The sequence below is a fragment of the Fukomys damarensis genome, unplaced genomic scaffold (genome assembly GCF_012274545.1).
Source record: "Fukomys damarensis isolate Sample0158 unplaced genomic scaffold, DMR_v1.0_HiC HiC_scaffold_20, whole genome shotgun sequence".
NCBI classification, from domain to species: domain Eukaryota; kingdom Metazoa; phylum Chordata; class Mammalia; order Rodentia; family Bathyergidae; genus Fukomys; species Fukomys damarensis.
This window is the reverse complement of record NW_022900932.1, coordinates 2018581-2030020: the sequence shown is the minus strand read 5'-3', so window position 1 is coordinate 2030020 and position 11440 is coordinate 2018581. Positions and strand designations below refer to the sequence as shown.

Below are 11440 nucleotides of genomic sequence, written 5' to 3'. Positions count from 1 at the left end.
AAAAAAAACAATAAAAAAAAAAAAAAAAAGGAAACGAAGAAGAAAATGAAGAGTTGAAGGGTATGAAATGAAGAAAACAGAAAAAATGCATAAAAGGGACAAACGTACTCAGGAGGGCGTCATGGACAGCACGGCCAACAGGCGGCACCAGAGGCCTCAGTCAGTCCGCAAGGGTCCGCCCTCCCCTCGGCCTCCCCATTCGGCCTCCAAGCGCCCTCTTGCCCGGCGGGAAGCGGTGCCAGGGCTGGGGGCACAGGGACGAGCTTCTTCGGGGTGCGGTCACTGAAAATAGCAGTGTGATGCTTGACTGATTTTGTCCACTTGAATAGCAAACGGTCAACTAAACTGGCTCAGCCGAGTTCCGGGTGTGGAAGACCCGCCCCGGGAGGATCACAAGAACGGCGTCAAAGGGAAAGGAAGCAAGGCTCGCGTCTGCTTGTCTCTTCGAGGAGCGGTCTTCGCCTTCGCCTTCGCCTTGATATCAGCCTCTCACAGCCGCCCAGTGCGCGCGGCCCTTCTGCGGCCTTCCACAGCCGACCCCGCGGGAGGCCACCGTCAGCCGCTTGTTAATTCTCACACGTGTGTAAAAGGTTTCTGTAGTAAGCACTGACACAAGCTGTCTGGAAATAGGTCCCATCTATTTTATCTCCAACTCAGCTTTCAAATCGATCCATTACCCTTCACCCACGTCGCCACCTTGTAATTTCCAGCCCACTCTCCGCTCCCACCTGCCGCAGCTGCTTTCAGAATCTCCCAGCCTCAGCAGCCCTACCTCTGTGCCCTTCTCACCAGGGCTACGCGGGATTTCAGGGAAGGGCCTCACCGGGCCTCCAGCGGCAGCGCCGGATGTGGATTCTGAAGCCGGGTGTCTGGGTCAAGTCCCTTTGACCACTCGACAGCGCTGCCGTGGCGGGGAAGGCTGCTGTCTCTGCCTCACTGACCTGTTAGGTTACCTCCTAGTGCAGGGCAGACCAACTAGAAATTGTTTTTCACAGAACGCTTTGTATATACTAAGTTCAAGATGAGCTTGCTATTGAAGATAAAACCTCAAATCCTTACATAGTAAATGTGGCAGCGGTCCCCTGCTGGACTGGGCTCTTGGGGCGTATCCGGAGTACTCACCCCTTCGTTCTCACTGACTGCGCCACCTGCACCCGGTGTCATCCTTGGTGGCTTTTTCTCCTGGTAATCTTCACTCCCCTCCTGACTGAAAAAACTAAACTCTCTTCTCTGCACACCGTCCTACCACAACCACTGGTAACTTTATTAAAAACTGGGCTGGGGATACACAGCGTTCACCAAACTGGGTTTGACCTTAGGCACCACAAAAACAAAACCTGTGTCTAACATGGCCCCCTTCTTCTCCTGTATAAACAGGAGTCACTCAGTGTGGCGACCTGCGAACGGGATTTTGCAGACTTGGACTAAAGGGTTGACCCAGCATAGCAGGCACCAGCAGCAAGGCGAGCACAGAGATCAGACACCAACTACACCTTTCTCCCTCTGCCCAGTTCCCCAGCACAGCATCTCACTGGCCGGGGAGAGCAGGCCCCACCCCACCTCCCTGGTTACAGGCCGGAGTCACCAGTCAATTCTGGCCCTTAGCTTGGAGTCCCTCACAAGAGCAGGGAGGTTGACAGGGCTGGGACGGGTCTACACCATGTGGTGCAGCAGACGCACGGGGTGTAGAGACTGAAGTCAAGGCCAGGGTTTTAGCTCAGTGGCACCACACCTGCCTCAGAAGTGTAAGGTCCTGAGTTCACCAAATCCTGACCGATGAAGGTGATTCAAAGGCATGAGAATTCTACCTTAGGACGGTTAATTACTTTTCTAAACTACACACACAAAAACTGAAGTACCCGAGGAAGCTGGGTGTGGTGGTATGTGCCTATAATCCCAGCACTTGGGAGGCTAAGGCAGGACTGCTGCAAATTTGAGGCCAACCTGGGGTACTGAGTTCAAGACCAGCCTGAACTATGTAGCAAGACCTTCTCAAAAGTATATGAGCAGACAAAGGTGCAGCTATTAACCTTGTCCCCAGACAAATCCAACTCGAAACTAAACTCTCGAGGCCCAAATTTTAACTTCAATGCTTATTCCCAATTTTTCTTACCTTTATAAGGTTCCTATACCACCTACCACCCCTCTAAGCGAGCTCTGTCAAGTACTTCCAAATCCATAATGCCTTTACTTCTCGTCAGCAGGGGTCCTGAACTTAAGGGGAGCTAAGAGCTCACGGTAGCCAATCAAGTTTCCTCCCTGAAGGGTAGTGGTAGTGTTAAACAAGTGGTTCTTAGACCAAATTCTTTTGTCACCTCCTAAGCTTTTGAAAGCTGTGGCCCAGAACTCGTACTAGAATTCCCAGCGGGTCAAGTGACTGCATCTTTATCACTAAACTCTAATCATCACTTCCACTCTGTCGCTCGCTCCCGTGACCACTTTCTTCGCTTTCACACATCCAACTCCTGAGTGGATCTGCCCCCACGTTTCCTCCTACAAAGGCTAAGGGCCCGTGTGAAGACTGCACAATGAAGGACTCAAGGATGCGACCCAGTGCAAACAGCACCTGCTGCTCGTTGGCTCCCACTCCCGCACCGAAGCATTCAGGAGAATTCGCATCAGACAGCAGAGAAAGCCTCTACGTTAAGGCTAGGGACTTGCTTATTTCATGTAAATCACAGACAATCAGACTTAAAAGGGTATTTCGGACACTTTATACAAAAGGCCAATAGCATTTATTTCTAAAACACAGTAAACAACACACTAGATTAGAACTAAGCCTAAATACAGGACAGCTAGCCTTTTTAAGGACACTTTTCTGAAAATTTTCAGACAGGATGGAGCGCCTCAGTGGTGAAATATCACTGGCTTACTTAAGGCCCTCCATTCCACCCCTAGCACCAAAGACAAAACTAAAACCAACAAAACTCAAGACTTTTTTTTTTTTGGTGCTGGAGAATGAACTCAGGTCCCTGTGCTTGCAAGGCAGGCGGTGGAACCACTGAGCTAAATCCCCCGCCCTCAAGACACTTTTGACGTTCCTTTTGAAGAACAGAAAAGAAATGTTACCAAGATAATGAACTCAAAACTTGAATAATATTTTCTTTATTTACAAGTTAGAATCAAGAAACAAAGACTGTCCAGGGGACCAAAAGGGGAGATGACTGAAACCCCCAGGGCCCCAAATGGAGCGGAAGGAAAAAAAGGGAAAACAGTAGAAAAAAAAGTCAGCGTTAAAAAAAAAAGAGAGAGATCCCCCTTCTTCCCTCCCCATGGAGGCTGAGGGGACCACGGCCCTACTCAAAAGCCTCACCTAGCGTAAAATAAATTAGAACGAACAATCTCAAAACAGGGCCTCTTAGACGTGAACGGGGCGGCTGTGGCCTCGGGTAACCTGGCAGGGCCTCTGCCCACTCCTACCCTGCACCTGTGCCCCACCCCACCATTCCCAACAGGCGATGTCCAAGAGGTCACTCCCGGTGGGCCGGAAGTCAGTCTTGCTTGCCACGGCCCTCCCCTGCAGAGCCGGCTCTCCTACGGAGGGGAGGAGGGTGAGATGAAGAAGTGTCACAGCGGAGGGGGAGGGCCAGGGCGGCATAGGGTCCGGTCCTGCGGAGCCTTCCTGCCCCACGGCCTGGCCCCTTAGCCCGAGTCTGAATCACTGGTGTCTGACGAGGAGGAAGAGGAGGAGGAGGAGCTGGAATCCGAGCTGGAGCTGGAAGCACTGAGGCGTGACACTGCTACTTGTTGTGCAGAGGACGACTCCGTTTTCTCACTCGCTGTGGAAGAGTTGAACATTACTCATCGGTCTAGAAGACAGTCACAGGGGAATGCAGTAACCGCAGCAGCTTGAGACGATACTCACCTTTCTTAGGGGGCTTTTTGGTGGAATTGAGCTGCCCACTGACATCTTGTAACCGCTTCTCTAATTCCCGCTTTTTTTCCAGAGCTAGTTCTTCCTTTGTCTTTCCCACAGGTTTCTTAATAGCTAGGAAAAGAGAAGAGTAACAGGATTCACTAAGGTTGCCTAAGCATCCCGGAGGTGCTGGCCCCAAGGTCACCGAATTCCTTTTGCAGACATCAGCAGCCGGGAGATGACAACCACGAGGGCACTGCACCCAGCGCCTGCCACCGAGCTGTCCTCAGAACCACACGGGGGCTGCTTATTTTGTACTCACTATAGGGTTTCCGGGGTTTCTTCCGTAGGCAGGAAAGGACATAGCGCTCAAGCTCTCTAAGCGTGGATGGCTTGAGTGTTTCAAAATCAATCTCGATCTCTTCTGGGTTTGAGTCACGTAAAGAGGGCTCTCTGGCTTGGATTATATGTACAACTCGACCCAGCTTCTCCCCAGGTAATTTGTTGATGTCCAGGCTCAACTGCCGCTTCTCATCGTAGCTCATGGGTCTGCTCTCTTCTTCCTCCTCTGAATCATAACCAGTAGGCAGAACAGGTAGGGCCGTCTTTGTGGCCTTTTTGGGTAGCCTGTGGGGAAAAGAAGAAAACTGTCAGCTAGAGAAAAATCACGAGCCTCTTCCAACACGGTCCCACTGCTTCACCCAGGAACCCTCCATTTCCCACCTGCAGTGCACCCTGTTCCTGTGTAAAGGGAAGTAGTTAAAGGGGGCTATAGGAAGGATGTACAGAGCTTTCTGCCTTTAGTGTTCATTTGGGGACGGGAAGCCCTCATGGGGTGTACTGAACAAGTCCATCTTTCTGTCCCCCAAAGCGCTGTAAAACCAAACACACAGCAGGGTGGGGTGGGCACAAAACTGCTCATCTGGAGTAGGCAGAGCGGCTCACTGCACGAATCCGACCAGCCACTTGTTTTCACAAATAAAGTCAAGTTGAACTGTAACTCAGCCCTGCTCAGTGTCTACCTATTGCCAACAGCAGCTTTTGCAGTGGGTCAGAGTTGACCATCTGTGATCTTATGGCCCTCAAAGGCTGTTGAATTTGTTACTCGACTGGTTACAAAGTGCAATGACTCCAGTGTACAGAAAACTTTTCCAAGAGTGGGAGAGAGAAGAAAACAAAAATCACCAAACCATTTGTCTTTGCCGTTTACTCTGCCAGAACTCACTTGTTGCCGCTTCCTCCAGCGGGCCCGAGGCTGGGGGGGCCCAGCGCGGCAGCACTGCCACCCCCACTTGCTTTCTTGCACTTCTTGGGCTGTGGAAGACGGGCGGCCCGAAGCCCCTTATCATCGTCATCAATCCCAGACCGGCCACGATGCTTCTCTGCCTTCCGTTTCTTCTTTTTGTCCTTTTTCTCTCTCTTCCGTTTGGGCTTGGATATCGGGCCCTGGGACAGGGCGGCCAGCTGTTCGTGTACGGCCCGAAGCTGGGGGAGGGGAGGGGAGAGGCCGGTGTCAGACACAAAGTGCAAAAACGTCAACAAAAAGGAGACCCAGAGGCAAAAAATTAGGACCAAGACAGGGCACGAATCTCTTACCCGCAAAGACTGCAGTGGTAAAATACCTGTTCTTGTAGTTCTGCCAAACGATGAGCCCTTTCCTCCTCAGAGTCAGAGCTTTCGCTCTCTTCTTCCTCTTCATCCTCCTCATCTTCCTCCTCCTCTTCCTCAGAGGAGCTCTCACTGCTACTTTCCTCACTGGAGGACTCGGAGGATGATTTGGCCAGCCCAGGGGCCAAGGCTGCAGACACTGGTAAAGGCCCCGGTTCCAGCGGTTCGTCTGGCATTTTGGCGTAACGGAACTCAAATACATCCTACAGAAACAAACACAGTCAAGACTACGCAAGCACAGAGCACCTTTCCCCAACCACCCAGCGTTATATGGCTCCAATTTTTAAAGAACGGGGTGATCCTCACTGAAGATGTTCAACAGATCCACAAAAGTATTCCTTCTCCTGCCTACAGTCTCCAAACTTCAACCTTTACACTCACCTGTAGTTTTCGGGCCATGGCCACGACATCGTGGTCTGGGGGGTTGTACTTATAGCAGTTGGAGAACATAAGCCGCACATCAGCAGCGAACTCCTGTGCATCCCGGTAATCTCGATTCTCCATCTTCCGCTGCAGAAGGAGGCAGCGTCAGAAGCTGCACAGGCAGAGAGACTCACATTTCCCTGCCAACCCCAAATACCACGAGGAGCCCTCTTGAGAACAGTGGGAAATGACCTCAAGGATCTGTGCTCTGGGGCTCAAGTCTGAGGTCAAAGCAATTTGGGCGAGTCGAAGAAATATGTAGGTCTAGCAAAAGAAATCTAAGTCTAGAAAAAGAAACTTATTTCTGAGTGACAGCAAGTGGCCACTGACCTTTCTCCCCTTCCCTAATCCAACACACTGTTAGTATGCTGTGAGCAGTGTTGCAGCGCTAACAAGGAAAACTCATTCTTATTGTAAGAAATGTGGGTTTCGGAGTACGTTTTCTGCCCTGTTACAACTTTATGAAGATAAAAATACCAAGAATAAAAAACAGCTGTGTGCCCGTCAGGATACATGAACATCGCTTTATTGATCCCTAGGTTCCAATCACTGCCTGAGCATCCCATCTGCCCCATGCAGTGGGTACCTTGACAGTGCTGAGGTCCATGGGGTGCTTAATGATGTCATGGTAGTCATGCAGGCCAAGAGCAGAAGCGTCCACTGGTTTATAGAAAGGCCAGGCATAGGCAGCGTGCTTCTTAGAGAGTAACTCCTTCAAAATGCCATTGCAATGTTTTAACTGTTCTGACAGCTTTCCTTTCTTAGAGCTCTGGTGTTGCTGCTGAGAGTCAGGCAAGTCTTTGCGTGGAGGCTTGATGGGGCGGCCACTCTCTCTGCGCATAGGCGGAAGACGTGCTGCCTTGGGCTCAAGACTACCAGGAGGGCTAGCTGGAGAACCAGGAGCCAGGATGGCTGTAGGCGTAGGGGTGGTAGTATCTGCTTTCCGTTTAACCCCTTTTTTCTGCAAACAAAAACAAGATAGGAACCTCTTACTTCTGATTCACTACACTAATCTTTTTCTTCCCCATTGTACTAAATATATCTGTCGACCTATACCTTGGCCAGGGGCTGAGCTGGAGGAGCTGCAGAAACAGCAAGGAGTGGAGGTCCAGCAGAATGCAGGGACTTCAGAAGAGGAGAAGAGATGACCGATGGGTGGGGAATGTTGAGGATAGTGGTAGGTATCTCAGGTGGTGGTGTATACAGGGCAGTGTGCGACACAGAGGAAATGGCAGGCACCTGATGGGCACTTGTAATACTGCCCTGGAGTGCTAGGGAGAAAAAAAATTGTTTTTGATTCTCTTTTCCATTTTTAGGTTTCCACTTGCATATCAGAAAAATTTTTACTCTTCCTACCTGCCAACTTGGCCCCCTTCTTATGGCTGTTCTTAGGGATGGTCACTACAAGCTCTTGTTCCTCTTGCGGCATTGATGCCACTTTCTGCAGGAAAATCTTTTCCAGTGTTTGTGCCATTAGGACAATGTCATCAGTGGGCTACGGATACAAAAAACAAAGTTATGTACCAGCAGAAAATAGACATCATCAAATTTCCCACCCAGGGCATCACCATTCCCCTCAGACATCTTTGTCACCAAGTACTATACACCAAGGCACTAAATTCTACTTCCTTTCCAAACCTTCTTGTTAAATGAGAAAATGTGTATGGCCCCTTAATGTTCCCACATTTAAGAGAATGAGAACTAGTCAGGAAAACAGATCCAGCTTTATTATTCAGGTCTCTGGAGCTTTCTAAAAACAGGGCCACCATCAACCATAAAATATGTTCTACTTAAATAACTTTTAACTAAGAAGCTCTGAAAAACCACCGTCAATGTTTAGTATCACCATTTGGAACTCTGGATTTTGACTCTGACTAATCACTTAAAAAACTTTCCATGTCAATGTATTACCAGCTGCTAATCAAACAAAAAACTCACCTTGTTGTAAATATAACAGTTGGTGAACATGGTGTTGAAATCCTGCATACATTCTGAGGCAGCCCAGTAATAGGTGTTTTCTAGTCTCCTCTTAATAGTACCCATGTCCATTGGTTGTTTTATAATTTTGTGATAATCCTAAAGAAAAAAATTGGTCAGAGTTACTAAAAATTAAATGTCTACTCTTAGAAAAACTTCAACTCCAAGCATGCAGGCGCGCGCGCACACACCGCACACACACACACACACACACACACACTCCCTATGCAAAGCACTATAGTTCTCTTGACTGCGGCCCCAATTAAACTACAGGACAAAAAGAAAATGGAATAGAATTCTTAACACCCAGTGGAAAGCCTCTACCACTTTCCCTATCCACCCACCTCCCACCCACTCTGGCAACTTCCCATCCTGTGACATTACCTCTGGGGCTGGCTATCCATGGGCTGCATGAGGGAAAGGAAGAAGCTAAGAATTTTGGCCACCGTGGTCCTCTCCCAACCTGGGGTGGGAATCTGTAAAATGGAGCCAGGGCACAAAAGTTAAGGACACATGGAGGGCACAGTAATAGATGCCAAGATATAGCAAGTGTCTGGAACAATCACCATGAATCTAGTACTCTGGTGGCTGGCTATCTACCCTACGGGAGAGAAAGGGAAGTCCCTAGGGGCCGCAGCACCTATACTAGGTAGCCCACCCCAGCTCACACACGCATTCTTATTCATTCCCATCGCGCCAAAACTCTGACATCTCTACTCACCGGCAGACCCAGTTTGACAGCATCCACAGGCTGTCGGAATGGCCATGCAAACTGATGTTTCCACAGCGCCTTCATCACCACCTTGTGGAGGTACTGGAGCTGGTTGGTTACCCGCCCAGGTTTTTTTGGATTGGACACCTCAGGGGGCGGTGGGTTGGCAGGAGTCAGTTGCAGAGCTGGCACTGAAGCCATTGTCGGGCTCTCAAATCCCTCGTACAAGAGCGAAGGCTTTCGGATTCTTTTCCCTGGCGCTGCAGCCTCTGGGCCCAGTCCCAATAACCCTGCATTCCCTTCCCCAGGGAGCCTGTAAAGATGGGAAACAAAATTAGATGTGGTAATCTCACAGAACCAAGGAAAAAAAATGTGACTTGCACTATGCACCCAGTAAATCCAGGATGTGGATCTAGTAAGGTGACTAAACTTGCTGTAAGCAGTTCTCACTAGAATGATAACCTATGGAGGAGCTGTTGTCCACTACCCACTTTTTGTTTTATTTTTAGTACACCAAATCCAGTTTCCACCTGAAATCTGGTGAGCTCTGCTCAATTTAAAACAAAACCTCTTAAGATGGCCCTATGGGAATGGATCTTAAGTAAAACGGGTGGAGCTGAACTGAGAAACTCAAGCTTCCTCCTCACTAGGGGTTTGGCGGTTGCCATGGTGGTTAAGCCTGAGGGAACCTGTAAAAAAGAGGAAGGGAACAAAGTACGGAGAAAAAAATTTCGTAAAATGCTGATAAGACAGCTAAGAATCCATCTGGGTAAAAAAGGTAATTCTCGAAGGCAAAATAATTACACCACCACAGCACAAAATGAACTGAAAATCTAACCAAGAATACACATACAACCAAAAATCCAGACAAGGGAGTATTTGCCAGCCTTCAGAGTCTAAAGTGCCAGCTCTATTAAAATTATTCACACCAAACCGAGTCTCCATTCTCCAAGCTCGACAGAGCCACCTAACGATCAATTAAGGCCATCCCCCCACCCCCCGCTAGAAGCACAGCCCCACTAACAGTGTGCAGACCAAAGACTGAAAAGTGGGTTCAGGTTTAGTCAGTCCCCCTGGTTCTCTCCTGTACCAGGTGTTTCCCACCCCCAGATCAAAGACACAACACATCGAGCTCTCATTGTTTACATCCGAAGACCTCAACGGAGTCTTAGCTCCACCCTCTTGCCCTGAATGAACTCAACGCTATCAAAAAGCATCCCCCCAACAAACCAAACGCACACCTCACATAGTCATTAAAAGGCACGCAAAATTGAATGATAAACTGTAGACAGCACGAACCCCCAGGCAGGGAGAACGATCCCTCTACTCTCATCTTGGGAATCCCCGCTGCCAGTCCCTGAAGCTGTCACCATGGTAACCCGACTCGGCACCCAGGGTGGCCACGAAACCCCTAAAACACGCCAGCTACCAGGTTCACAAGACCCTCTTGTTCACTAGAAGATTCGCCCATCCCTACTACGCTGTTCCGCCAGAGCAGCCCCGCCAGACTCGGCCAACAGTAGTCACGGCAGCGAGGCAGGCCAAAGACTGACAGCTTCCCCCGTCGCGGTGCCCAGGGACCGCGCCGCCGCGCCGCTCGCAGGGACCTACTTGTGGGGAGTGACGTTCTGCAGCATCTTGACCGCGGGGAACCGGCGCTTCCCTCAGCCAAGCAAAGTCCGGGTGGCCTCGGATCCCCTCACCGCCCGGCCCAGCATAACCCGGGAAGTGGGGGGAGGCCGCTGCCCTTGGCCCTCCAGACGATAAGCTCCCCGCCGGGCCGGCACACAGCGCTCTCCTCCGCGGCCTCTCCCGGTAACTCCCGGCAGCTTGGCGCGCTCCGCAGGCGGCGGACAGAAGAAAATGGCGGCGGCCTCGGCCGAGATCGAGGGGACCGGCTCTTCAAACCGACACAGTTCCCGACCCCAGACACCGTCAATTCAGCCCGCCGTCGGTCTGCAGGGGTCCCCTCTTCCCGTCGGAACCGTCCAGGGCGGACCGAGGTCCAGATGCGACCTCGGATGGAGGCGGATGAACACGAAAAGTGGTTTATGGAGCCGCCGCCTCCATCTTTGAAATCCTCTTGAGGGCGGAGTAGAGGGGGTGGATAGACTCCGAGAATTGGGCGGGGCCCGCAAAAGGGGAGCTTCGGGGGCTTCTATGGGGTCTGTACTGTCCGCCAGAATCGGTCATAGGCCGAGATGAAGGCCACTTCCAAGCGGATGGACGTGGATTGTGATGGCGGCCCCCGACGACTCTAAGGCTCTGTACCGGTTGGCAGAATCCTCCAGGTCGTTCTAGAGGTTGCTCCACTCCAGCGCGAAATGGCGCCGCCGATCCCGGGCGCCAGCCCTTTATATATAGGCGGGGGGGTGGAGCTTCGCTGCTCATGCGCGCCACCCGACTAGCGATTTCCCCCACCCCCTCCGCGCGCGTGAGCGAGCGAGCGCGCGCGAGGGGGCCGAGTCCAAAGGGGAGGAACGCCTCTCCGCGGGAGCTTTTTCCATTGGTCGGCCGAGTCGATGACGTCACGCAGTCCATTTTCCAGGCGTCGGTCACCAGGCAGAAGAGTGCCGCATAGGCCCGTCGGGAAGCGGCTGTCAGCCGCGCCTCGGAGTCAATGGGCTGCTCTGAGCTTCTGAGACTCCGGAGAGAGGAAGCTGGAAGCGCCATGTCCCCAGGGCCTCCGGCACCTTCTTCTCGCCTTCCTTTCCGACCGAATACTCCCAGGCTCCGAGCACGGTGCGAGCGGCGATGGCCAAGCTCGGCGAGTCGCGCCGTCCGTCGCCGCTCCGACCTGCGAT

At 51.3% G+C, this 11440-nt stretch overlaps 1 protein-coding gene across 2 annotated transcripts; it reads right to left on the bottom strand.

Annotated features, from left to right (window-relative positions):
- Window positions 1–2972: 2972 nt before the first annotated feature.
- On the bottom strand, window positions 2973–10333 carry Brd2 (bromodomain containing 2). 2 transcript variants are annotated; one of them, XM_010605259.3, is made up of 12 exons: window positions 10248–10333; window positions 8646–8949; window positions 7886–8023; window positions 7304–7442; window positions 7004–7218; window positions 6534–6908; window positions 5906–6034; window positions 5479–5727; window positions 5082–5341; window positions 4179–4483; window positions 3866–3988; window positions 2973–3779 (listed from the first exon to the last, which is right to left on the bottom strand). In XM_010605259.3, exons 1-12 carry the CDS (start codon window positions 10271–10273, stop codon window positions 3643–3645), a joined length of 2400 nt encoding a protein of 799 aa, XP_010603561.1. In that variant the 5' UTR covers window positions 10274–10333; the 3' UTR covers window positions 2973–3642. The 2 variants fall into 2 exon arrangements, with proteins under 2 accessions (XP_010603561.1, XP_019060263.1); XM_019204718.2 differs by lacking the exon at window positions 10248–10333 and adding an exon at window positions 8309–8400 and having other exon boundaries at window positions 2975–3779; window positions 8646–8737.
- Between the last annotated feature and the right edge of the window lie 1107 nt (window positions 10334–11440).